Below are 26,482 nucleotides of genomic sequence, written 5' to 3' on the forward strand. Positions count from 1 at the left end.
GCTCACTGAGGGTCTGTTTGGAGTGAGATTGACATCTCATTTGGGATGGTTTAAGAGAAAAGACAGGGAACTCCCCTTCAGACTATGATGGAGTGGCCAATAGATGCCCAATCAATCTGCTTTAAGTGACTATTTAAGATTGTTAATCTGGTTTGGTAATGTTTTTTGGAACACTGTATTTATGGGAAATGTGGATTATTTCTATTGGTCACATACAGGTTTTTCACCAAGACTATCTTAATATGTCAGTATAGGGATTCATTGTTGTTATTAGAGATTAGTGAAGGATAAGGATGGGGATGACGTCCTTTGCTCAGTACCAGAACCTTTCTTGTTTTTCCACGGAATGAGATTTGTTACACTTTGACCCATAAAACATCTGTTAAGCTTGAAAGTAATTTAATTCCAGGAACTTCTGTTTGCCCATGTGATTGTTGTAACTTAAGTGGCGCCATCACCAGAGAGATGGACCTGACAAGGTGTATTTGTCTGTTGTCCAGTTAGTTCCACATAATGAGCTACTGTACTGTAATGTCAACTTCACCACTAATCCATCAGACTCAGGTGAAGTAGATTGCTGATGTTTTACACTGCGAAGGAGCCAGTTAAATAGCATGCAGTTGGAGTCTTTTGGCAGTCCCACTGTCTGGCTTCTTCAAACAGCAGAGAAAACATTATCTAATATGTAATTAAAACACTGATATTCTTTACTGTTACAGTTTTTACTGGAAACTAAAAGTATCTGACTTTTAACAACACAGCCCACTGACTCTTCTGAATTGACTTATAGTGCAATAAATTAAATAATGTAAAATGTATTTTATGATAAAGTTACTGTTCTCGGAAATACTATTATACTATAAAAATTATAAATTGTAAAGGAAAAAGAAAACAGTGCAATAAGAAAAAACAGAGGGGATTCAGCTGTTTCCAACAGCTAATCCTGTATACCTTATGCGTAAAAACTGTCGATATACATGAACAAATTTGAAATAAATGTTGTGCAGAGTGAAGGACAGAGGGAAGGAAAAGTGAGGGCTAAAGAGATTTGCACACTGAAAATATCGTATGTGGTTAACAATATAATGGATTTATTTGATACAGATTCAGTGTGGACTAGGACTCGTGCTTCTCTTGTGTGTGTCTCGGTTTTGTTAAATGTTGGTGAAAGTTGCAAAATAGTGTACTATTTTTAGAGTCTCATTTTTAACTGAGAACTAAATCTAAAACTGTTATTAAGAATGCATTTTCTCAGAATGTTCTGCTTTCATGTTCTTCTTTCTAACCTCATGCTTTGCTCCTAACCTTTCCTCTCCTATTACTTTTGCTTTCACTGTTTTCTTTTCACTCATGCTTTCTATGCTTCCTCTCACCCTCTCTCCCACCTACACTGCACTTTCTTCTTTTCTCTCTCTCTCTCTCTCTCTCTCTCTCTCTCTCTCTCTCTCTCTCTCTCTCTCTCTCTCTCTCTCTCTCCCTGACTATGCTGTCTGCCTCAGCTGTTCTCAGTTGCACTGTGTGTCTTGTGCTGTGGGGACAGGGCAGAGCTGCGCTGAGTGGCGCTAAACTACTCCAGAGCAGTGTTGAGTAGACAGAGAGGTAGACAGAAAATCAGTGTGCATGGGAGAGAGAGAGAGAGAGTCAGCGCAGATTGTGAGTACGAAGCAAACTGGATTAACAGCTGAAACAAACTGGACCTGTTTTTCTCTCTTTAGCAAAAGAGACTCAGTGACAACGTGACAACGTGGATGGCTGTTTAGAAAGAGCTGCATGCTCGTTAGGTACCAGGACAGAAAACTATGGCAGTCGTACCCAGCTCCTCTCACTCTTCCTCGTATTTAGTACGGTGAAGATCTCTTCTTTGTGCTTGGTTTGGTTCACTTTACCTTGGACTTTCTGGTGAGGGAGGCTAACTTGCAGTGACATTGACGCGTAACCCCAAACTCTCCTTTGCAGGTTCTGTCTCTACTGGAGTTGGACTCTAATTTTGGCTTTTGACCCCTGGAACAGGAAAGGGTTTTTGATTTGGCAGGGGACGAGACCTGTGGAGAACCAGTCTGGACTGACCCACCAGCATTTATTCATAATCGCTGGACAACAGGGACATTTCTTCTAGCACACCAGATCTGAGACTGACCGCACTGGAGGCGTGTATTTAAAGGACCTCTGTGGCCTCTATTGCCCCAGGACCATGGGCTCTCTCTGGGGCAGCATTATGCTGCTGTGTGGGTTGGTTCTGCTCAGGATAGAGGGCAGCGGAGCCCAACAGACCAAGAACAACATCCCCCGGCTAAAACTGTCCTTTAAAGGTGAGTTCCTTGCATTTGTGCATTTTGTCACAAATTGTAAACCTGAAAAAACGTTTCAGGTCTTCACCTTTTGGTCTGAATTAGAGTCCTAATGACTTGCCTCTTGATCAAGTACATTTAAAATCCCAAATCACATGTGGTGTGCCGATGAAGTGACTAGAACAGCTTGTCTATAGAAGTTGTAACAACTGTGAGATCCTATGTCCCTGTGAGGCAGAGAGATTCTGTCTGATTAGCAAAGCCAACTGAGATGAAACAAGTAGAGCATTACAACTTATCAGATGTTTTTTATTATGATTTTAGTCAGGTAGTTACAATCCATTTTTGAACAGGAAATCTGTTTTATATGGTCTTAGATCACAGTCCCATTTGATGGTCACTATTTTGACTACTGTATTAATGTTCCATTTTTGCAGGAAAAAAAACAACTCATGTTAGTGTATTAAAATAGTACTAATTTGGTTCAGTAAATCCATTAACGGAATAATGAATAGGAATGAATGGAAATAACTCACTACATGTACCATTATGCCAAAAAGAGAGCAGTTAAGTGGTAATTAGGAAAGAAACTTGATTTGCCTAATGTATCTTCCCTAATTTCTTTATAACAGAAGTCTTTGCCTGATGCACTCTCTCTTCCTGTCTCTCTGTCCCTGTTTTGATTAACTGTTGTTATCAGTTTTGCAATGAAAAGTGGTGCCAGACATTGACTCCCTGGCAGTTGAGCATCATTTATTCCTCTCTCCCTTTTTTTTTTTTAACTGGATGTCATTTTTTTTGCTCAGTTCTTTCCTGCATGGTAATTATACTCAGGATGAATGGTGTAGGTCTGTTTCAGCAGATGGCTTTCCCAAAGAGAAATTTTCTCGCTCAGCACTGGGAGATCCATAATTATACACACAAGCATGCGCACACACACACACACACACACACACACACACACACACACACACACACACACACACACACACACACACACACACACACACACATAAATGCATGGCCATCTGTAGTTAGCTAATGATACCTGTGAGCGAATCAGTCACTTAAAACAACATGCTGTCAGTTTGGAGAAACACGCCCATGCAGTGATATCTTTATTAGAAGTCAGGCCTTCAGGTTGCAGCCTGGCCAGCTTGGTTATTTGGTCATTTCCACATTCAATATTTCCATTAGACCTCATTCGCATTTTGGCTGGAGGGGACAATAATTGGCAACATATCTGGCTGAGGAGTTCTAGCCAAAGGATAGCAAGCAGGTATAATTTTCATGCCTGGAACGTGGTTAAAATATTATTCATATAATACTGTAGAATTTTATCAAACATTATCCATTGTAGGTCCCATTAGGCAAGTGACATGGGATTATTGCATTATGAATCATTTATATCATCATATACATTATTTATTACCCCTGTGACAGGTGAAACAGACTCAGATTTACCCTTGGAGAGGAGGGAATCATATGATCCACTGTGGTAAATTGCAGAGCAGTACCTGCTTAGACAGCCTGAGAAGTTGTCCAGTCCTGAGTGGGGAAAATCTGATCCATGACACATGGAACTCTGAGGTGAAGGAACTCTGACCCCTACAGGTCACTGGGAATACTGGGAAAATCTCTGTGTGTCCAAATGAATGTGTGGGTGCAGGCATCCACATATTTGAACATGTTTTTTACTCTACTGATGACTTAACTCATATGAACGCAACAGGAACGTGTTTATCTCGAAGGCGTGAACCTGGGCAGCAGCCTGCTCCACCACAGTATGAGCCCCTCAATGAACACTGTTAGACTCTCTGAAGCACATACCAACTTCCGCCATCACACACACACACACACACACACACACACACACACACACACACACACACACACACACACACTCTCTGAACCACAGGAGATTCCAACAGATCTTTGAAAGCGAGGGTTGAGGGGCAGAAGGGCAGTGGAGTAGGGGGAAGATCACAATGGTACCCCATGGCTACCTAAACAAGAGCTAAGGTCCAACTGTATCAACAACTAAGTGGCGGGGTGATGATGAGATAGTGGGAGGCCGTGGATTTACAGTGCACTCCAGCACTATAGATTGAGTAATTTCACATATATGTTATCCTTCGACATCAATTGATATGGGATTGATTCACACCCTCAGGGTAAGTGAATCCTCAAGGAGTAAATAGAGATCCATATGGATTTGCAAGTTTATGGGGTACAAGAAGTAGAGCACATGTAGTTTGCTGTCCAGGAAAGGGAAGAGGGGGTACTTTAGTTTTATAGGATGCGAGTGTGTGTACTGCCAAAAGTACTCCTTCTCTTCCCGTCTCCTTCACTTCGACCTGTCCACCCCTTTCCTGATCAGAGCCAACAGCTTGCACACACACACACACACACTCACTCAGGCAAATGCATTCACAAGCATCACAACACAATTCTTACTCTTGAATACCAAGGAGGAAAAGAGCCAAGAAAATTGAAACTACAGCAGTAACCCCTTGGTTTCACTGTTTACAAAATTCCTCATCGTAGTAGTCATACATTCAGCTGTTTTTGTTTTTGTGTTATTCTTGTGTTTTCATTGTGGTGCGAATAGACTTTTAATCAGAGTTGGAGAATGGAGAAGTTCTTTTAAAGACCTTTAATCCATAAGCACGTTAAGAATCTTCGGAGTGGAGTTGGGTTTCTCGGGGTGTGTACAGCATAGACTCTAAATGGCCATGGGAAGGTATTCTATACGCTTAGAGAGCTGGATGTTTGGAGACTTTCTCGGGTTCTCAATATTCTGTTTCCCTCTAACTGCAGGCATGTTCAGGATTTGTTTTGCAGTGTTCAGTTCTTGTTTGACTTTTTTCTCCAGGGGCTCTAAGAGGAATCTTTGTAGTCATTTGACTTAGTCGTCATCTGTACCAGCTGCAAAGTAAGATTTGTCTGCTTACATAATATACAGTGTTCACAGCTGATAAACAGGCATAGTGTTTTTGTGAAGGGCTTAAATCAATATCACAATATCAATGATAACATTTTCCACTATCAATACAAATTACAATATGGAAAATGTATAAAATAAAAATCACATTTAAAATGATCAAACTAAAATGCAGTAATGTTGTTACCACTATGATATATCACACTGGACAGAACTGTGTTGAACTGAATTTCAGCAACTACTTTTGATAGGTTTTAACTATGATTAGCATGGAATTATACATTTCGACTACAGAGAAGGATCATGTCATATGATGATACATGGCAAATTAATTATTGCCCAGCCATAGATGATGTAAAAGGGGCGGCTGTAGCTCAACAGGTAGAACGAGTTGTCCTTAAGCAACATGGCTGACGGTTCAATCCTTTGCTCCTACCGAAGTGTCCTTGAGGGAGGCACTGAGCACTTCACAGCAGCACACTGCTCTTGCTCAGATTGGGTGAAATGTTGAGGTCAAATGTCTTGTATATATGTTATGATTCTAATAAAGTTTATGTTTACATATGTAACTCAAAAATGTTATTGCAAAATATCTTCTAAAGCAATTACCTTTAACCCCAAACCAGGCAAGTGTGCAGACCGGCCTGCAAAATGTGAGAGTTGAGGTTGAGAGGGTGTTTGCCTGCATTTCTGCTTGATGCTGAACAAATTACTTGACTGATGAAGCTTAGTGGTGTTTTCCCTCAGGCGTGGATGAATCAGTGACTGTACACACTTAAAGTGACACAGTGATACGTTGTGTTTTGTCAGTGTGCAATCATGCACACAGCCATATGAAGTCAGTGAGGCTGCTGAACCACGGCCAAATGTCAGTGTTCCCATATACAGTGCGGCCACACGTGGGTAATTGTTAAAACGTGTTTCTGCTTTTTCTAAGGAAGCACTTAGATAACACTCTCTGTGCCCTCCAGTTGAAGGAGAGAAAGAATGAGAAAGACCGGGAGAATGTAGGGTAAAAGAGTTTATTTATATCAGTCTCACATGGGACTGTTGATTCTTTGCATCCATTCCATCTGCCCCCGTATCTCTCTCTCACTTTCTCTCTTTCTCTTTCACTTTCCATTTTTTCCTCTCCCTCTTCGTGTCTCTCTGTCCCAACTCACAAATTCGTCATAACAGAATATAGTAGTGATGAGAACGAGGGGGGTAGGGGGTAGTTGGTAAAATAGTTTTTTACAAAAATAAATGGTTGGAGGAAAAGAATGACAAAGGAACAAGAGCATTCTTATTAACAGCCCTACCGCAACAGTTACGAGCTAAACGAGAAAATTCGTAAAACATGGCAGGGCAGCAGCTGACACCTGTTACAGGCCACACATTTGCCGATCCACCTGTCTTTGTGTCTCTGTCTTTCTGCCTGTTTGTTTGTCGCTATCTCTTTTAATACAGCCAAGCATATTCTATGCAGCACAACATCACAGACTTATTATTATTATAAAAAACTTTGTCACGGAGCTACCAGTGTATTGAAACCATTTTGCAGCAAAAACTTTTGAAGTTGCAGGATTAATGGGAAAAAAACAAGCGTTGCTTTATCCATGCACAGGGTGTCAACCCATTGTATATTTAACCAGAGGGCACACCAGTTTAGACATGTAGAGGCTACTGCCTCTGGCGTGGTTTGGAAACATCCTGATTCTTTCCAATAACACACATCAGCGCATGCTCCATAAACACACAGATCCACACACAATACCCATAGAGTATCTGTCTCTGGATGAATAGCTTTTAATAACTTAGCAGTAGTCTCTGTTGAATGGTCTGTTGCCATGGACACTACTCCCATAGACAATTTTCACGAACCAGAGAAGTGTGTGTGTGTGTGTGTCTGTGGTGGGTGGATGTGGTGATGCTGTTCTCCATTCTCTCATACATGGATGTGGTTTTAGGAGAAGTGAAGTACAGTCATCACGTCTGTACTGTTTCCTTACAGCTCCTTGACACCTTGCTGTTTATATAACAAGTGTATCATTCTGTGGGGAATCACTTATTTCCTTTAGATAAACAGATTATATACTAATTACACATAAACACCATTGGCATTTTTTTTTCACTGTCCATTTTTGTGTGTGTTTGTGTGTGTGTGTGTATAATTACCTTGCCAGGCACTAAGTTTGAATTTGCTCCAATATGCAAAGCCATAAGTATCCCCTAATTCTATGGAGCACAAGTACAATTGTATGTGAAGGATGTCTTCTCTCTGTCTTCGACTTTCTCTCCCACACACAAATGCAGCACTGGTGTAGGTGAGAGAGGGTCAGAGGTAGCAGGCGAGTGTTATTGTGCTGTCTGTGAAGGGCTTACACTAATGATTGATCACCAAGGTTACTACGGTGCATAAATCTGGGACACAGCATGGACTGTACTAAGCAATACTTTCACTGCAACTTTTTATGACATTGAGCTTCTTTTCTTTCTTAAACAGTGGCTGTGTTATGTGCAACCCAATTATACCTTGAGAAAATGTAACTAATATTCCAAGAAAATCCACGAATAAAAATCAAATCTAGTGTAACTTTGCCTGTGATTTACAGATACATAAATAGGCATACATGATACAAGTTGATACTGTAATGTGTGGACACATTTATTGGATCATAAATTAAATTGTGTTATGTGTGAATGGATAACTCTGCATTGCTACGTAATGTCTTAACGAGCTTTTGGGTTTGGAACAAGTCTCATTATATATCTTAGGCTACAGACTAGATCTGATCTTTATGACTTCAATAATACTTTTAAATCCTCATGCAATTATCAAGGCAGGTTTGGATGTCAACTGGCTCACACAGTACTATGAGTTTATACTCAAATTTGTCCAGGAATCCGCACAGGAAACCAACTAATTCACCAAAACAATGACAATACAGACCCAAAGTCAATGTGTGCGTACATGTGAACACGGCATTCACATGAATATACATGTTTATATGCACGTCAGCGCATGTACGTCAGTGAAGAAAAGGTTTGTGTTCATATTACATGAAGACAAGAATGTTTTTAACCAGAGCAAAGAGGTTCTCTGCTTTTTCCTTTGTCTTCCACAGCTGTGTTTCCTCAACCTTTTTCAAATCCAGCTTTTTTTTCACCATTTATCTCATCGCCCTTTTTGTTTTACACTTCCTGTTAATAACAGTTGTTACCAGCATACTAGCTCTATAAAAAGTAAACCTGTAAACACAACTCTCCAAAGTCCCTTCATTTAAAACAACTGAACTACATTATGATACAAAATATTGATCAGATTTGTTTGATATGTAAAAAATAAGTATTTCCATAAAACACAATATCTTATACTATTCACCCCTCATGCTTTAACAACAGGTGAATGGTAAATAGTGAATAAATAATGTCAAATGTCACCATTGTTGTCTTCTTTAGATGCTACAGCTTGTATTACTCTTCTCATTTAATTTTTTTGCTGTTCTTGTGTATCTTGTACAATAGACTTAAGTAGCCTACAGATGGATATCAAATTTATAAAACTGCATTCAGATTTTTTAGTTTTGTTGGGCAACTTTCAAGATCCATGTTTTGAATTCTTACTAAAATATGAGAGTTTATGAATGAGTAAAAGCAGACTCTTTAAATTTTTCTTTTCTTGTACAGCTTCTCCCTCTCTCGGGTTCTGACACACTTTAGAGAGGGGACATTCTCCTTGCTAAAACATTCATGAACGTATTTGCTATTTACTCCCGAGAAAGAGTAAGAGAGAGAAAGAGAGCACCAACAGAACCAGTTCTCCTCTGCTCCATAACTCTCCACTCTTTTGTGTGAGTGGTCAATGAGAGGGCATCATAGTGTGGTCAGACTTTGTGGGTGAGAACAAAATGTGAGAAGGACGGAGCATGAATGTGTTTGTGTGTATTTACGCACATGTTGCACAAAAGGTGTTTTAATGCCATAGTCATAATGCCACCTTTAGAAGTCGTTACGGTAATGAGATCCTCATTGTCTATTTGTGACAAGTTCGGCTTTCCGCTGTGAAAGCAAATGTTCCTTCGTTGCCAGACTTGGCGGACCATTGCATTACACTGCAAAACGTGAGCTGTAGCCCATGGTAACGTGTTCGGATAGCTCATGTGGTTTAGAGTAATCCTGCAGTTTGGACTACGAAATATTAGCTGATTTATATAACATTATATATTCCTCCCAGTTTTCCACTGAGAGTGTAACAAGTTTTGCTTGGCTGCTGTGGTCAAGGTCACTTCCCCATGCAGACAGTTGGATCATTGGCTACCAGTGCTGGCATTACCAGCCCAGTCCAATTTGGCTTGGCAATGGTTCTTCACTATCTGTTGCTGTGCTTGGCCAAGCTTTACAATTTCCTAAAATCATTTTGTAATAGTAATGGAAGCTACAACATACAAAAATATATATTTAAAAAAACAACAACAATTTGTTGTTAAAACATTCCTTTTACTTATTCAGTGCATGTGGAACATTACAACAGAGCAGACAGACTAGTGAATGGAGAGGTGAACCTGTGGTCACAGAAATTTAAAGTGGTTGGAAATGTTGAAAGCTTTCTAAAACCAAGGCTGTGTATTTCAGACACCCGTGGAAATTTAATAAAATAAATGAAATAAATATTGACCTGGTGGGTTCTCTTTCTTTTATGCTGCCCACAGTTGCTATGATTTTCACAAAGTGATTATCATATTATGCTGATCATCACTTTTCCTTCTATTTTTCTCTGCAGACATGCTGGAGTCCAACAACCTTGTGACGTTTGAAGGCCTGGCCAACAGTTCAGCTTACCACACCTTCCTGTTGGACGAGGAGAAAGGAAGACTTGTTGTGGGAGCCAAGGACCACATCTTCTCCTTTAACCTCCTCAATATCAGCAGAGACTACGCACAGGTACAACCATTGTTTGATTGTCTGTCTTGTGGCTTCACCCATTTATTAATTCAGCATGACTTTAAGTTTGTTTTAGTTTCTGGCCGACTTAATATCTGCCTTGAGTGTGCGTATCCTTCCAGAGTGCCAGTCGGGGGCTCAGGTATCTCGGGACTTTCTTTTCTGTTTCTACAGAAAAGAGCCTCATGAATATTTCAGACCAGGGCTGTCGCACACGATCACACGCTGTGCCAGGCATGTTAGCTGCTCTCTGCACACCTGGATTAATAATGGAGTAAACTGAAACAAAGTGGATAACAAATCGCATTGTGACCTGCATGTATACACATGCGTGCACACAAGCAGTAGCTGTATCGACTCACTTTGTTAAATTGATTCAAGGAGGGGGCTGATTCTTCTCTAACATGCACAGGAACTGTGTTTGTGTTGCAGATCCCTTGGCTGGCTTCTCCCACCAGAAGAGATGAATGCAAGTGGGCAGGAAAAGATCTCTCGGTAAGAGCTAAAACCATCCATCTTGCAAGTAGGTTTCAGCATTTTGCCCTCCACTCCCACAGATGTTTATAAAAGGACTTTGTTCTCTTGAGCTATGAAAGAATGAGGGGAGAATTGCAGGTCTGGGAGTAAAACCTCTCTTGAAGTTGCGCTGGGATGACATGGCATGTGTGCTCCATATGACATTTTAATCTTCAACAATATGATATTTTTCTTTATCTTTTAGCTTGTTTATTCCACTGTGTTGACATATTCAATTTGTCACAGGGACAGCTCACCGCCTACTGTAGCTCACCATAGGTCTGGTTATAATGTCAACCAAGACTGAGACCACCATTTGACCTTAATCACAAGCCTCTGGGCACCCCATTTAATAGAGTGAAGCCTGGGAAATTGCTGTGCTTTCTGCCAGACCTACTGGACCTATTAGGAGTTTAGTCTTCAATCTCAGTCAGTTTAACTAATAAAGTTAAACCTTTCCCTAAGCTACATAATGATGAGCATTATTCTTATCCTGTGCCCTACAGTAATATATTTGAGAACAAAACACACACACTTAATCATCTGGGATTTCCAAAGCTGTACAGTGTATTTATTTGTTTAGGCTAAGAATCTTAGGATAATTCGATGAGCTTCGAAGATTGAGGATCTGAAACAAAAGAAAAAAATGCTGTTGTGCCATTAAGATGCAGGGCATTTTCAGATTCCTTACCTCACTCAACCTTTGCATGACAAGCCAAGCATCACATCTCCCTGTGGCCGAGTCCAGTTTTAAAGCATCTTGTATGGTGTGGTGAAACTCTGTGTAAACACACTGAGAGGTTGTCTCTGCTCCCTTCAAGCTGTGTTGTGAATTCTATTTTAAATAGAGCCTAAGGCAAAATGCTGGAATCTAAAATCATGGCACTGCTGTTTGTGCCTCAGTTTGCCGCCTGGGCATCGGCCAAGCTCTCCTGCCCTTCTGTGTGGCTGATTTGAAGCGCCATGAAGTCCTTTGTGTGTTTTCTGTAAACATTGTGGCGTGGATGAATAAGGTGCCCTGAGGGGTGGTCTTTCTGTTATAAAGTCGAAGGAGAGTGAGAATTAAAGGGAGCTGGAGAGAGATGGAGAGTGAGTCTGCTGATGTCCCCTGATGTACTGCAAGGAAACACTTCAAGAGATAAAGCTGAGAGGAAAGAAAGAGATTGATGGTGTGAAAGGTGTGACCCACAAGAGAAAAAAAGAAAGCTGCAGCTATTGCAGGTCAATGCCAAACATGAAAAGCCCATAACCTAGCAGAATAAAGGAAAAATAATGTTCTGTTTAAGTTTAATATTCATATTAATTCATATATTTTGTGCTTTCTGCTGCACATTTAGTTTCAGGTCTTGTGCTCAGTTCTTCGGATCTGAGATTTTTTCATGTAAGGTATACCATGTTGGACACACTTGTATGGTTTGAGTCCTTTTGTCTGCATCACCTTTCTAAATATTCAGCGGTAGAAGATATCAATGTGCAAAGAGATCATGCAGATACTTATAGTAGTGTGTTATTTCTTGGAACAATGATGTCTATTACTCAGATATACCCTTGCACGCAGGCATTTAAATCCAGGCAAAGACAGCTGCTTAGATGACAACAAAAGCTGACGCAAACAGAGGCTGCTATGTGCTGATGACCTAAAGCCAGATGAACTTAATCATGCATAATTTGTGGCACTATTTTCTTTTTTTTTCCTTTTGAATATGTGATGACACATTCAGTTTTATTTGAGGTCAGGTCTGCTCAGGCATGTGCTGCCAGAGCACGAGGAAATATGGCAAATGGCAACATAGCAATGCTTCCAACAAATACAGATGCCTGTTGTGATAATTATGCATATGTTCCAACAATAATCATGAAACAAAGTCATAAGAGCCCAATACAATGCAGAATCAAGAACATCACTTATGTATTCTCCACTGACAGAATGACAGTAAGCCAGCGTTGGCCTGCATTACAGTGATTGGTAAACAGTAGGATTATTGTGGTTGACTTTTGTCGACTGGCTCTTTCGTTATTCTACGGTCTAACTCCCTCTTGTATGGATTTCACAATTATACCATGGGAAATTACAAAGCACATGTATTGTATGAGTCCAACAGTGAAAGATGTCACTGAGTTCAGAGAAAAACACTGTAGCGTGTGTGTGTTGATGAAGTCCAAAAAGATACAAAGTCATGGATAATAAAGCTTAGTCTGGTCATAATATTATTTTCAGAATTATTACTCCGCACAGTTTATAAAGGCCATTGTCCAGAGAATTACAGTAGATTACAGTAGGCTTTGCTTTCTGTTATCATGAGAGTTTTTCTCTCTAAAAGTGTGGGATTTTCCTCTGCGACCTGTGCTCTTAGTGAAGTCTGACCTGTTTATTTATCCAGCTGTTTCACCACTTTCTTACTGACCCAAATGTCAATTGCTATCACGACTAGCTTTTGGACGACAGTGGCACCAAAGAAAAAACTGTGAATTTAAAATAGCTTTGTGTCAAAGGTTGATTATCCATCCTGCTTAATCTGTTCTCTGTCTCTTGTCCATCAGAGGGAGTGCTCAAATTTCATTAAGGTGTTGCAGCCGTTCAACCAGACCCATCTCTATGTGTGCGGGACAGGAGCCTTCCACCCTGTCTGTTCCTACCTGGAGGTCGGCAAGAAACCAGAGGTACAGCCACACGTTTAGTTTACTTTACTGCCTCCACTTGCCGTCAAACACAACAATGCATTACAATACAAAAGCTATACCAAGTTTCATATCGTGGTAAAATTTAAGTATTTAAAGTTGTGAAGGACTATGTGTAGTCGGGTTTGATTGCATTCTCTGATGATTTGCTAAGCACATAAAAATGGCTTCATTCAGAACAATTATATGGAAAATTACACACAGGGTTTCATAGTCCTCAGGATTTTCAAGTCATCACTTTAATTTGAAACTGCTGTGTGTGTGTGTGTGTGTGTGTGTGTGTGTGTGTTCATTTCAGTAGGAGCAAAGGAAATTGCTCTCTTCTCCTCCAAATGTCACTGAGTCAGACTTATGTGCGTTTCCTATTCATTAGACGGCTATTTACAGACAATTAAAGGCAGAAAATATCTGTGAGAAAAGCCATTTGCTGTATATAGATCATAGCCTAGAAATGTACATGTAATTCATCTGATGGATATCCTATGAGTGCCGAGGTCATCAAATCATAGAGATTAATGAGATTTATTGTTTTCATTCTCAATCCTTTCCTGTCAGAGTTCATAACAAGCATTTGTTGGTCATATGGCACCAGTCTCACACATTTCCTCAGATTTATCTATTTGTTTTTAAAACATGTTTTCCACACTGCATGGCATGACATATATTTTTTTAAATTGCTTCATAAACAAACTATTTCAAGCAAAAGAATATGCATATTAATGTATAATTCAAAACCAAAATGTCTTTACTTTTGCATCACATTTTTCTGTGATTTACTATGAAACATTTGGTAAGCTTTTGGATTAAATTGTGTCCAAATTGTGTTCTGTTGGATTCTGTGGGCTGTTACAATGCTCATTTTCATAAAATACCGTAGCAGTCTCCCAACTTGGATGTCACAGCAAAACTGGTTCCCCGGAGAGAATTCCAGTCATACTGAAGCAACTCTTTTTTCTCTATGTAATTTGCCTCCTTAATGCCTGAAAATAATGTGAACCCCTGTATTTGAGATTTTACTACAACTCCTGTAACTTTCTGTCTCTCCATGTCCAGGACAGTGTGTTCAAACTGGACCCTCTTATAGAAAATGGCCGAGGAAAGAGTCCCTATGATCCCAAGTTACTCACTGCCTCCATGCTAATTGGTGAGTTTAAGACCGGATACGCTGTGCTGTTCTTCGATGTGTTAAATCAAGGTCATATAAAAACGTGGGAGTCCTGAAAACACCCTCTGCCTCGCTCTTTCATTTCAGAAGATATATAGGGTTTTAAGTAAACGTGAATAACAGGGCATCCCTGTCATTCATTACCAGTGGATCAGCTCTGTGGTTTGTATTTACACACTGGGAACCCCTCATTGACAGGACTGCAAACTCTATTTCAATCTGAATATACCTCCTTTAAGTGCTGGGCGTGAATGGCAGATGACGCTTTATTGAGCTTTCTTTGTACTGAATCCACGTATTTTGCAAATAAAGCAGAATGATATGAGCGTGTCTTTCCTCTTTACCCCCAATTATTGCCAGTCACATTGTGTTATATCACACTGTTTAACCTAGCAGATGGCCATTTTCCAGCCCATCACCCTTCATCTCCTCTCCCCTTTCTCTCTCCCCTCTCACCACCATTATTATGTACTCCCCCTGTCTTACACCTCTGTCCTGTCCCTCCTCATGTGTCTCTCCATTCATTCATCCTTCCCTTGCCTCCCTTCTCATCCTGCCTTCTGTGTTAATGTCAATTTCACACTCCTGATGTTCATCACATCCATCCCTGTCTGTATTTTCTCAGGACTCCATGTCTACCTGTACTGCTAAGCCCCTGAACAATTCCTCAGACTTTTACACCTGGATCACTGGGGAGAAATCACCTCAGACTGGTTCCTCATCCGGTGGCACTAAACTAACTCACTTCATTCCTCTTACTTTCAGATGGAGAACTGTATGCTGGGACATCAGCTGACTTCATGGGGCGGGATTTTGCCATCTTTCGCACTCTCGGAAAGCATCACCCGATCAGGACGGAGCAACATGACTCCCGATGGCTAAATGGTGAGGGTGAAGAGGAAAATCACTGGTTTACTTTCATTGCCATGAGTAGTTTCAAATATGCAATACTTTTTGTGTCCTTGATTTTGCAATCAACTCAAATGTATTATCTTGAATATTGTAAATGGCAGTTGGTGATGGCAAGACTGATGCTGTCACATTGGATTTCCTATATGCTACCGTCAGGCCTCTATATTAATACTTTTAATATCTCTGTCCACTTTTATGGGGATGACACTCAGCTATACTTACCTGTCAAACATGATGATCTCAGCAAACTAGCTAACATAAAGGATTGCCTGGACTCAATGGACGATGAGAGACGATGTCCCGAAAACAATTCAAAATTGAATTAAAGATAAAACAAAGGAAACTTGGAATAATATTGTCCCCGAGGAAAAAAATGACATTGCAGCTGTCTCTGGGAATTCCTTTTTCTTCTTTCTGTTGGTATCAGAAACATGTTCTGTCTTTTGAAAATAGAGATGAATCCAGGCGTTTATGTCCTCACAACTATGTCTTAGTAATTCGTTATGATACTGCTTTTTCTGCATGGCTTAAAATATTGCAGCCTGTTTGCTAACAAAGACAAAGCGCATGAAGCACAATACTTAAGTGTTGGCTTCTCTCCATTGGCTGCAGGTGGAGTTTAGAATTCAATATAAAACTTTTGTTATTACCTAACAGGCTCTACACGCTGAAGCCCTTGAGTAGCTCTCTTAAATGAAGGCTTACCAATCATTTGCTGTCCTTATTGCTCTTGTTTTTACTACCCTGTCTGTTTGATATTTAATACTAAATGCTTTTATTGTGAGGCACTTCAACTTTCTTTTGAAAAGGACTAAATAAATAAACACATTGAGTTAAAACGTAACCTTAATTTGACTTAATTGATACTTACCTTGATTTCCTTCATCCCAAATGTGTGTTTCTCTATGTGTTGCAGATCCCAGGTTCGTGGGCGTTCATCTAATTCCAGAGAGCGACAACCCAGAAGATGACAAAATCTATCTGCTCTTCAAAGAGAACGCTATGGACGGAGAGCACGCTGGGAAGGCCACACACGCTCGCATCGGGCAGCTCTGCAAAGTACGCATACACACATTAACACACACAGACATGCCCGTTCAAGCACACACTCACACAAGCTGGCTCTCACAAAGGACAATTCAGACAAAGACACTCACACTCTTACACCGACATAATGTGAAACAGCTTCTGTATCTGGAAAAACACTTGACGGGTGTCTGAGTGGCTTTCATAATGGCAGGTTTCAGGGGCTGTTATCTGTGATTATTTTTAGCCTGGAGAAGAGTGGGCTTTGTTGTGTGTGGTACAATCAGCCCCCAAAGACAGAAACCTGAGAGAAATGTTAAATGTCACCAGAACCTGAGAGGCAAAGATGCTGTCAATGGCAGCACTGTTATCCAAATGCCAGGCGTTTGGCACTGATTGGGGCGGCTACACCCTCTAGCTCCGGGGGATGGTTATGTTAAATCACTGGCCTTGTATCAGCTTTCGCGTTCCAAATTCTACTCTTACTCATTAAGAAGGAATCCACCAGGCTGACTGCAGATCAGCAAGTAATGTCCATCCTCAACCGCCATTTAGCTGCATATTGTGCCTCTGTCATAATCTCTGATTACCCAGTATGCCAGGAATCTGCTATGCTCGACGAAAGACAAGCCATCCATTTTGCAAGATGTGGTATTAATTATGGCCTATGCATATTTGGACACATTCTTATTTACTGTCATAAATCAACACCGACTGGGATACGTTTTTATGAGCCAGCACTTTGTGCGTCTGTGTTTGTGTGCTATGCTCTGGAAAACAAACATATTGTGAGGTGCACAGACACATATTATTAGGGTGTGTGCTGAGACATAGAGTACTTTAGAGACTAGTTTCTTCACAGCATCTAAAAATCCATTATTTATCATTGTAAATTCATGGGTTGTTTGGTTGACAAGCCTCTTAAGTAATTAAGAGAAAGTGCATCGGGCACTGAAATGCTCATATGACAATTAATGAAAAGTGTATGTTTCATATAGTCTGCCTAATCTGTTTTAAATAAACACTGATTTGTCAGTGTGTAGTGTGTAAGGTTGAAATCTATTTAGTGGAAAGAATCAGTCAATTTAAAGAGAATTGAAGACAGTTCACAAGTTTCCATAGCCATATGACCAACAAATGCAATCATTTGCCATTGAAACAGTGTATTATCATAGCGATATTACCTCATGATCTGAGCTGGTAAGACCCTGGTTACTCTCTGCTGTAGCTTACCAGACTCCTGATTTGCTTTCTATAAAGATTCATTAATCAGCCTTGACATACACAACTTCTACAAGTTTAATGTATTGATACTTTAACCAAACTTTGAAGGACTTTCTCATTTTTTACATATCTGTGTTGTAAATGACAACTCTACAGTATGCTCTAAAAGGCGTAAGAGGGAGAAAATGAGACCATTCATTGCATAGGGTAGGCAGTTCTCATGCTCCATATGCAGCCAGCAAGGGAACGCCACACCTCATTTAACCAGAGGGTAATGAAGCATATATTCTCAGCTCAGCAGTATGAAAGTATGAAATAAGGCAATGCAAGTCCTCCATCAACCTTATATAGCCAATGGTTGGTTTTATTTTACAGACATATAGTTGCATATAAATACAAAAACTTAAAGAAAGTTGTTTAAACATACTACGATAAATTAGTATACACTAAAGGAGGAAAAGAAACTATAGAAAATAAAACAGCAATTGTCTCAATATTTCTGTGAGTTCCAAATAAATACATTTCACTGCTGAACTTGTGCATGTGATCTGGCCAACAGAATGACCTTGGAGGTCACAGAAGTCTGGTAAATAAGTGGACCACCTTCTTGAAGGCGCGACTTATTTGCTCTGTGCCTGGCAGTAATGGAATAGACACACACTTTGATGAACTACGTGAGTGATTGTTCCTGCACCTTGAAATTTGTTTCACAATTTCTTTTCCTGAAGATAAAATGCAATCTTGTCAGTGGTGAATGTGTCTGTAATATACACTGCCCTCTCTTTGACTTTCAGAGGATGTTTTTCTCATGAGCACAAAGGATCCTAAGAGCCCGATCATCTATGCAGTATTTACCACTTCCAGGTACGATGCCTGACAATGGAAATAGTTTTGGCTGTAATCACTGATTACATGACCCGTGTTTTCAACAAGACCCTGACCTTTCCTTAACCGACTCATTCTTTCTGCTCCATTAGCAACATCTTCAAAGGTTCAGCTGTGTGTATGTACAGCATGGCGGACATCAGGAGAGTGTTCCTCGGTCCTTACGCTCATAGAGATGGACCCAACTATCAGTGGGTGCCCTTCCAGGGACGTGTTCCCTACCCGCGGCCCGGCACAGTGAGTGCAGTACACTATGAACTGGGACATCAATGTGTTATAACCTGAGCTAGACAGCTAGACTGAGCTAGACAATTCTACTTTACGTCCTATATCATAATACTTCTAACAGTTATCTTTTTTTTCTCAACAGTGCCCAAGCAAGACATTTGGAGGGTTTGATACAACCAAGGACCTTCCTGATGAAGTCGTAACTTTTGCCAGAAGCCACCCAGCCATGTTTAACCCGGTATACTCCATTAACAATCGACCAATCATAGTCAAAACAGATGTGGACTACCAGTTCACCCAGATAGTGGTGGACAAAGTAGAAGCAGAAGATGGCCAGTACGACGTCATGTTCATAGGCACAGGTATACATTTACATACATACTGTAAATTTGACATTCTATTTCCTACCATTCTATGTTTTATTGATGTACTATGCTATATATCATGTTATATTATATTACTAGCTCATCTAATATTATATCTCATTTCCCAAACAATATGCTAAATTACCATATTATGCTAATATGTTTTTATTGTTTTTTTGCGATATATTCTTTATTATAATATATTGCATCATGTGTGCTTCCTTTGTGTGTTAGACATGGGGACGATACTGAAAGTGGTATCCATCCCCAGAGGCTCCTGGCATGACCTGGAGGAAGTCCTATTGGAAGAAATGACTGTCTTCAGAGTAGGTTATGCTCTTAAAGGTTAAAGAATGACCGCAGAGTCAGCGGGTGTTGTCTAATCAATCTATTCTATTGTCATTTTCTGTTCGTTGCAGGAGCCAACAGCCATTAAAGCGATGGAACTTTCAACAAAACAGGTATTGATTGTCGTTCTTATAGCCTGTAAAATAAAACTATAGCAGCACTGTAGCCAAGAGGAGATCTTAAGCTGATATCAAGATTACTCTGAAAATAATATTACTTCATTAAATGAGCTCAGTGAAGGCTGGAGATAAGAGATAAGCCTCCTGGACTGCATTGGGGAGAAACATTATGAAGATATGATACATAATGAAAAAGGGGTTTTCATGTCTGAACACCCTCTCTCATAGTAGGTTAGAGCTTTTCCTCATAAGTGACACACCTTGCTGCTTGGCTGAAATACTGAACAAAGACAGGCTTGTTTTTAACACTTGGAGATGAAATGCTTATCGCACAAGATCTCAATTGTTGGCTTTTCAGCAACAGTTAGCTCATCAACTTTAATTGCAGGGAGAGACTAAACAAAACAGCGAATTGACAGGTGGGTGGGTGCTGAGCACCTGTAGGAAAATGGTCTGTCCACATTCCTGTCTTGTATTTTCACTTCGCAAACACACAAGCTGAGTCAGACATAGACGTATTACTCAACGCACACCGCTCATCCAGACATTAAATCTAAATTGAAGCTCCTAAGACATAAAATATTGTATATTTAAAGTTTGTCTCTCTTTTACCCTCACAGCAACAACTGTATCTGGGCTCAGACATCGGTGTGTCCCAGATGCCTTTGCATCGGTGTGAAGTTTATGGGAAGGCTTGTGCTGAGTGTTGCCTGGCAAGGGACCCTTACTGTGCATGGGATGGCACCGAGTGCTCCAGATACTTTCCCATGGCTAAGAGGTAATGAATGCATATTTTCACATTCATGTCATGTCGCCAACCTGTCGTAATCAGAGCTTCAAAACAGTGAGCAGGTATTTTTTAAAGTTTGGCACGAACCCAATATGATACTTCCAAACAACGGCATTACTTTAACGCATCTAACAAAGGTATACACGTTGAATTTTTTTGGATAAATCACCACATTCTCAAACTGAAACAGACCACAAGTTGCTCAGCTAGGATGTGCTTTTCATAAGAAAAGAATAACATCAACATTTGTGTTTTCCACACAGTTGGAGCAATCTGCTTTAGATGTACAATGTACAACACATGTTTGAGTCATGCTTGTTTAAAAATTACTTTTGTTTAACATATTGACTATATTTAACAGAGGCACAACAAGATAATATAGAAGGCTTTTCACATGTGATTGAGAACACATGCAGTCAGACCGTGATTCAGGGCTTAAGCTAGGGCACACTTACGGTATAGTGCAGGCTTTGTATATTTGCCAAAACCCCCTAAAGGTAGAGGGTCGTGTTTCTACCAGAGAGTCAGAAATATAACCTGCCTCATGTGTTTACCGTAAATGAGACCCAATGTCAGCCATGTCTGGAGGCTGTCTGGGTGAACCAGGGGTGAGGTCGGTGGTAGAGGTTCGGTGGTAGAATGGTTGTAGTAGTGGACTGATCTGTATGTGTTCATGTATGTGTGTACTTGTGCTCTGTGTGCAGCCTCCCACTCATAGCTCCATGGGGCTTATTGATTTGAATGCTAGCTGCACAGCATCCTGTTCTAGTTGGACTCCAGAGTCCTACGTTCAAACATAAGACAGCCAGCGCAAACTCTTATCTCCAATTACCAACACACAAACGCTGGGTCAGGACAATGGGAAGCAGATGGGAGAAGTTATCAGTTTGCTTTGGTGTCTCCATAGTTTCTTATCCTTACGGTTATGTTTCACACTTTACTTGAAACTCCATCTCTTTTGCATCTGCAACCCATAGGAATGACAGGCTGAAATGATTGGTTTGAATTCCTTCGTCATACACACCCTATAATTAAAGCTTTTCTATGATGCTATGGGCTGTCTACTGTTAGTTTATTTATTTGTGTTGGCCTACATTATTGCTGCACAATGAAACCACATCCCTGCACACACACACACACACACACACATATAAGGAAGCCGGTGTGTCTGCTGACTCATGAAGGTATTTATATTTGTTTTTCTGCAGGAGAACAAGGAGGCAAGACATCAGGAATGGAGACCCACTCACACAATGCTCAGATCTGCAACACCATGGTACATAATTGAAAATAATATCTATTCAACAAACTATTGTATAATCAAGGCAATGTGTCATACATTTTTTTTATGTTGGGCTTAATACCGTAATTATTGCTCTGTCTAGTAACATGTCTAGTAATATGTTTATTTATTTCCAAATGACATGCTGAGCTTTTGTTTTGAGGATTTATTTCTTCTTTGAACATAAAAATGGTCCCAAAGCGGCTGCTGTCCTTTCCTGATGTGATCAAAACAGTAGAGAAGCCAGTTGAATGTGTGTGTTTTATGTTTGTCTGGTGGTGTGAAGATTACAGTTGGTCCATGTGTAGCTTCTAATTAACATGGTCAGGATTCCACCAAGCCTCCTCCCTGTTGCCAAGCCCTCCACTCTACTGTCCTGTTAGTGGTCATAGTCCAAAAGCAGTACTCTTACTGGCGTCTAATACACCGTGATTATACATTTCTTTCATTTAATCAACTGAAAAGAACAAAAGAACAAAAAAGTGTTGAGAAAATGAGGAGGGAATAACAATATTTTGTAGCAGATCTCTCACTGGAGTCTGCATTTTAAAATTTACATCATGATTTAGGAAATCAGTCAGAAGAACACTGACCTGACTGAATAGCATTGCACCTACTTGACAGCATTAAACCCCTTTCCTCCAGCAAATGCCTCAGTGGTTATGATTGAGTGTGATTAAAAAAAAGTAAGTAAGAGTAAGAGACAGGATAATGAGGGACAAAATAATGTAAAATGCAATCATTGACAAAAATAGAAACCAGGCTCCTATCTCAGGCAGTACAACGTTTTTTACATTGCAGTCAGATAAAAAGTCTAAATAATGTAATACAGAAATCAATTGATAATCATCATGGTAAAAATTGGTCTTAGAGCATAACATTCAGCCATTACACCAACTGATAATATCTGCAACAAACTGCAAAAATCATAAACTTGGTGACTAACATGTTCTGATTTCTATCCAGACGAACTAAGCGGGCAGGCGACTCTCCTGGATAAAACAGTGTATGGTGTGGAGAACAGCAGCACCTTTCTTGAGTGCAGTCCCAAATCTCAGAGAGCCCTGACATATTGGCAGTATCAGCGCTCTACTGATGACCGCAAACAAGAGGTAGGAATTAACTCTTAATCTATTGTGTTGGAATAGACTCCGATACATGGATACATGATGCATGGTACTAATGAACATCATTTTAGATAATACAGTATCATATTTTATTAATATTTGATGCCATAGTTCATTCAAATACATTTTGTGTAATCAATACAGCCACGAGGTATAGTGAAATAGATATTTGGAAACCTCATATCTTTCCTATCTGTATCTCTGTGTCCTTCACTATGTCTCTGTCGCTGCCAATCTATCATTCTGCAGATCAAATCAGAAGAACGTTTCATCCGCACAGACCAGGGCCTACTGATTCGCACACTCAACAAGAAGGATTCTGGGACCTATCTGTGCCAGGCGGTGGAGCACGGCTTCATGCAGATGCTTCTGAAGGTGACCTTGGAGGTCATTGACACCGAACGCCTGGAGGATCTGCTGCATCGGGATGAAGCTGCCGCAGCCGTCGTCCCTGCACAGGATCTCTCCCCGCCTCAAGAAACCCCAAATCAAAAGCTGTGGTACAGAGACTTCCTGTCTTTGGTCAATCACCCTACTCTGAACAGTGTGGACGAGTTCTGTGAGCAGGTATGGAAAAGGGAGAGAAAACACAGGAGGCAGAAAGCTCACCTGGTGCAGCAAGTACAAATACACCAGCAGCACCAACAGCAGCAGAAAGTTGTGAACCCTCGCACTCACATGCATGCTCAAGGGCTGGCAGCCAAATGGAAACACCTGCAGGAGAGGCAGAAGGGACGCAACCGCAGGACCCATGAACTGGAGAGGGCCCCCCGCAGTGTCTGACCTATAACCCTTGACTTTTAACACTCAAACCACAACCTTATTCTGTAACCCTGATTAACCTACCCACATTTCTCCTTCATACTGAGATAGAGACATCTTCCACAAAGACTTGATAGAAAAGTTAAACTGGTAAATGGTAATACTATTCTGATCAGCCGGCTGGTTTGTTCTGTGCGTGGGCAGCCATGTTTACCGTACGACAGTACAGAGGACTGCAGGAAACGGGATGTTGTATCACGCCAGACCATTTGAGCATATTATCCTAGCTTGCCTCTGTGGCCCGAACACTGAAGAGAAACAGTGTCAAGCAGCACAAGAACTGGATACACATACCACCCTACAGACATGACTGACTCCACATTGAGATGTCAATGGCATTGTCTCCTGGCATGCTAGTTAGGTGTTTATCAGTGTGAAACTAGGTAAAAATACCTGATCATTTATTTTTTACTTCACAAATATGAGTAGGTGTGATTGTTGAAGAAAACCGCCTAGAGGGTAAATGGACTTGCAGTGGAGTTACAAGCACAAAATAAGTAAAGCTCATGGAAAGCACAATTTGGGATATTTGGTCATTTTTGGTATTATAGATGGTTAAATCAGTCAATACGAGAAAGAAAAACGTCCAAGCACTGCAAGGAACTAGGAGCAATGGTCACCATTTGACAACAAATACAACTATGTAGCTAAGATGTGTAAATACTGTATTCTATGGTGTCTCATCCGACTAAAGGGAATGGCTTACAGTTGTCTTGTTGTTTTATGTTGTTTCCCTAGATAAACATTTATTTAAGAAAAAGTCTGTAAACAGAGAGATTTTGTACTAGTCCGTGTGTCTACGCCCTAGATAAGCTTCCCAAACAAAGTCAGGTTTTACTATTTTTTACCATATCAGTGCATGAAATGTCATACTGACTTCTTTCATGTTCATTTGATTTGTATACACTTTGTTTCCACTATATGTGTATTTATTGATATACAATTATGTACATTGTGAGAATATTTTTCGATGTGCAGGCTTCTTTTTCTCCTTGGTTTGATTAATCTGATTTACAGGACCAATCTCTTAAAATAACTGTATCATCAAAAATACTGTAGTTGGACTGGAAGATATTTATCATTATTGGTCAATATTAAATGCATTACATATCAAATGCACTGAGCAATAACCCAGTATCCATACTCTACTTTTCTTCCACATTTATTGCCTCATAATCATAGTCTTCACAGGCAGCGCAGTGTAACAACTTCATTTCACTGCACTTAACATAAAAACTCTAGTTTATCTGATTGTAACAATCCTTTATTAGACAATGCACACACACACAAACATGGAATGTAGCTGTGAACATTATGTAAATATAAATACTATAGTGTATGTTTGACAAGTATGACACTGTGTACTAGTGCATGTGAATACTATTGTAGTGTTCCTGTTTTGCTATAGCAATGATATACTAGTCTGGTGTTGTCACCGTTATTCTGTTGTTTGCATATTCAGTACACAATATTAAGTATTTCAAAGATTTACATACTATTTCTGTTAGGACTCTTAACTGTATAATTGATCATTCCTGAGGTAGGTATTCATAAAAATATATAAAGATCGAAACAGGATCTAACTGTCAATTTAAACATTCATAGACCTGTTAACAACAATGAACAACAATGTCAGCTGAGCATTGCAACACATCAGCATGTCAGATGACCTTGTCAAGTGAGTGTTTGCAAACCTCATCTGCTTTTGGAAGCCATGACGGCAGAAGATGAGAAACAGCTGGAGCCCCCTTCGAGAAAGCAATTTAAGGCTAACAAGACAAGCTCAACTCCAGAGTTGTGGAACTTTCAATAGAGATGGGCATATGATAAGATCATCATTATAAAGAGAAAATATAGGGTGCCTCACTGCATCTGTCCTGGACATACGGTGAAAGTGAGAAAATGAAGTGCTGCTGCTGCTGCTGCTGCTTTTTGGCATGATGATGATGATGATGGTGGTGATGTATTCTACTGATCTAATAAATGTCTCTTCATGAAGTGTTGGTTTCATTAAATCTATTTTTAATGTGATCTCTCCTGCTGCTGTCATGGTATGTGGTTAGTGAAAATAAGAGTTTACCGTAGCGTAGATGATTAGATTAGATTTTGGATTTAGACAACATTTTTATAAACTTGTATAACTTATCCTTAATATTTGGATCTTTGTTTAATGCTGTACTTGTCTGTAATGTCCAGACAATTAAAGTATACTGACATGGAAGAATGGGCTGATTAATGATTTCATATGTGGAAGTTCTTAACATAATAATGTAAAATGTATAGCAACAAAGTGGTTAAAGAAGAATATCAGTCAGCTCAAGTGCTTCTTACATAATAGAGTGTATTGGAAAGTGAAACTGTTTACTATGGTGGGCCTCAGGCAGTAGAGGAATTACTGTAAGTTATTATTAAGACCTTGATGTGTGATGAGATGTGAATAAAACATGAGGTCCTCTTTGGTCTCTCACTGGAACCCAGCTGTTGTATTTGCATAGCGACAGGAGTTAGTGGTTTAAGATAGAGAATCATTTTAGCTTTCAGTGTCTGTGACTGAAGCAGAACCTATAAACAAAAAACAAATAACCAACATTGTGCAATCAAATATTAAAAGCTTGACAGACTTAATTTCAATAAATACTGCAACAAAATATAAACTGTGTTTTACTACTGCCCTCTGGTGGCTTTAATAGAAAAGCACACAAACAAACACACACACACACACACACACACACACACACACACACACACACACACACACACACACACACACACGTGTATATATATTATACCCCTACATGGAAAAAAACATTTTCCATCTGTTTGTATAGCAGTCCTGGAG

General features: G+C 40.0%; 1 protein-coding gene across 1 annotated transcript; it reads left to right on the forward strand.

Annotated features, from left to right (window-relative positions):
• The first annotated feature begins 1,554 nt into the window (after positions 1-1,554).
• Positions 1,555-26,036, forward strand: sema3ab (sema domain, immunoglobulin domain (Ig), short basic domain, secreted, (semaphorin) 3Ab). Its single transcript, XM_068723724.1, has 17 exons — positions 1,555-2,309; positions 9,995-10,155; positions 10,588-10,650; positions 13,213-13,332; positions 14,404-14,494; positions 15,281-15,400; positions 16,344-16,486; positions 18,237-18,351; positions 18,472-18,541; positions 18,655-18,799; positions 18,933-19,152; positions 19,390-19,481; positions 19,575-19,616; positions 20,243-20,400; positions 21,621-21,688; positions 22,661-22,806; positions 23,071-26,036. The coding sequence occupies exons 1-17, from the start codon at positions 2,192-2,194 to the stop codon at positions 23,602-23,604; spliced, it is 2,406 nt and encodes an 801-aa protein (XP_068579825.1). The 5' UTR covers positions 1,555-2,191; the 3' UTR covers positions 23,605-26,036.
• Positions 26,037-26,482: the final 446 nt, after the last annotated feature.

The sequence above is a fragment of the Cebidichthys violaceus genome, unplaced genomic scaffold (assembly GCF_023349555.1).
Source record: "Cebidichthys violaceus isolate CVI_PGR_0920_01 unplaced genomic scaffold, fCebVio1.0.p SCAF_3, whole genome shotgun sequence".
NCBI classification, from domain to species: domain Eukaryota; kingdom Metazoa; phylum Chordata; class Actinopteri; order Perciformes; family Stichaeidae; genus Cebidichthys; species Cebidichthys violaceus.

Coding starts and splice junctions, on each gene's coding strand:
- sema3ab (XM_068723724.1), top strand. CDS start 2,192: ATGGGCTCTCTCTGGGGCAGCATTATGCTGCTGTGTGGGTTGGTTCTG. Junction 13,333..14,403: donor AGGTCGGCAAGAAACCAGAG/GTACAGCCACAC, acceptor CTCCATGTCCAG/GACAGTGTGTTCAAACTGGA. Junction 18,352..18,471: donor CACACACTTTGATGAACTAC/GTGAGTGATTGT, acceptor TTTGACTTTCAG/AGGATGTTTTTCTCATGAGC.